Source organism: Perkinsus marinus (genome assembly GCF_000006405.1).
Source record: "Perkinsus marinus ATCC 50983 genomic scaffold scf_1104296969032, whole genome shotgun sequence".
NCBI lineage: Eukaryota > Perkinsozoa > Perkinsida > Perkinsidae > Perkinsus > Perkinsus marinus.
This window is the reverse complement of record NW_003202951.1, coordinates 1-1,960: the sequence shown is the minus strand read 5'-3', so window position 1 is coordinate 1,960 and position 1,960 is coordinate 1. Positions and strand designations below refer to the sequence as shown.

Genomic DNA, 1,960 nt, shown 5'->3' with positions numbered 1-1,960 from the left:
AGGATAACGCACGCTCGCCATCAGATGTGATCGTCCTGTCCCTCTCTCCATTTGCTGAAGAATCATGTCTAACGCCAACCTAAAACGCGAGTCCCACAACGCTGAACGAAATACTCAAGTACTTACTAGAAGATAGTCAGCGCCTTCGACAGCATCGTTAGCGAGTCGGAGAGCCTCAATATGTGCAGTGTGCAATAAATCCCAAACCGCGGAGATATACACAATCTAGGGACACGGTTCAAACCATCAGCATGACTTTTGATACTCACTTTACTGGCACTCTCGATAGGCCTGTAACCTCGAGAAAATTCGGTCATCCTCCTGCTGGTCAGTGAGAAAGCCTCGTTGGCGTTTGCACCGGGAGAACAACCCAAAATCTGAGAGAAAAGACGATCGAAAAGGATGTAAGATTCACAGTACGAGCGTTCTGCTAGAAAAGGAAAGTTCACTCCCGTCGTGCAGTAGTGAGCTTTCAAATAACGGGGTAAAGTGCAGTTAAGTCAATGATCGGGTGAATATCAGTAACAGCTCATATGGATTATCACAAATTTCACAAATGTTCGTGATGAACGGTTCATCCTGTTGCACATCCCCAGCCAACCTGAGTTTTTTCCGAAGAGATCGTCAGAACTACAGTTCACTGTTCCGTCGCACGAAAATCATTCGGTCGATGGTCAATACCCTCATTTCACAAAGAGAAGCCCACGGCGCAGACGAGAGTATGGAAACTACTCTATTGATCAGGGTCGTTGTAGAGATACACTCGCTCCTCCTAAACTCGCGGTATCTGAGGTGAACCACGACTCTGCGATTCATATCGCATACCACAGAACCATCAAGTGATGATTCTCACCTGCCAGCTTCTTTGACGTAACCATACATATCGGTACCATCAGAGGCTTTCGCAATGTCGTCACCATGCACCGCATAATCGATGCGATGCTGAAGGAGAAAAGGTAACAACAGTCAAGTGGAAACGACGATGCATGTTGGCAGGAAGTATCCTAGCACTGCTAAAGCCCGTTCAATACCGCGAGATAATTTAGCGTCACGGAGACAATACCTTATCCAGGAACTCCACTGTGAGGGGCTTGTAAGGAACATCGTGCACAATGTCATCCACCCATTTGCAGGATCTCAACATCGTCTGGAAGGCAAATTTCACCCGCCACAAGTATAAGGACTATTGCCAGTACCTCCTTCTCTTCTTCCGAACAGACGAACTCTCCTCCTTTTACTCGACGGATTTCCTTGTTAGGGTGAATTCCAGCCACGACTTCAACACGAACCCTCTGAGAGACGAACATCACTCAAGCGGACGACTCTTACAACCATTCCTCGCAACTGACTCATAGGCTACCAAAGCTCGTCCCAAACAGACGTACACCCAAACAATACTCTGCGTGATGCCCGCTACTATCATTGATAAGAGAGCCGTGCAAGAGGAATGAGACACAAGACGGCCACGACAAAGAGCACATCTAACTGTTGAATAAAAGCTCGAGAAATAGGAAGTCTTCGGTAACGTAAATCTTCCCCACTACTACTCACACATAATAACCCAGAATGGGACGACGCTAGTGGGGGCACAACCTCCTTCCTTACCTCCCCTTCCAATTCTTTCTCCCTCTCAATCTCGTGAGCGATGGTCGCAACCTAAATACAACTCAAAGATCCAGGTTCAATCCTCGCTCTTGTCACTTACTTGTCTGATGGCATTGAAGTGACCAGTGTGCATCAGATCCCAGCATCCACATATCAAGATACGCATAGTCCTAGGAGATCGCAGGAGCTCGCCGCTACCCTCAGCAGAATCGCCGATAGTGTTGGTGTCAACCATACTGGTCGAAAATCAGTGCTAACTGCCACAAGAATACTATAATCTCAATGACTTGAACCAGAGAAGAAACTAGCCCAACACAAGGACATCCGAATCTATTGAGACCGTGGAAACGTGCTG

The 1,960-nt window shown here is 47.3% G+C and overlaps 1 protein-coding gene across 1 annotated transcript; it reads right to left on the bottom strand.

Moving 5' to 3' along the window:
• Positions 1 to 269: 269 nt before the first annotated feature.
• Positions 270 to 1,840, bottom strand: Pmar_PMAR011271 (choline-phosphate cytidylyltransferase, putative; the record flags this gene model as incomplete). Its single annotated transcript, XM_002768216.1, has 7 exons — positions 270 to 377; positions 733 to 787; positions 854 to 942; positions 1,064 to 1,147; positions 1,197 to 1,292; positions 1,606 to 1,656; positions 1,706 to 1,840. Coding segments are annotated over 7 exons (618 nt in total), but the record flags the coding sequence as incomplete, so codon positions are not given.
• Between the last annotated feature and the right edge of the window lie 120 nt (positions 1,841 to 1,960).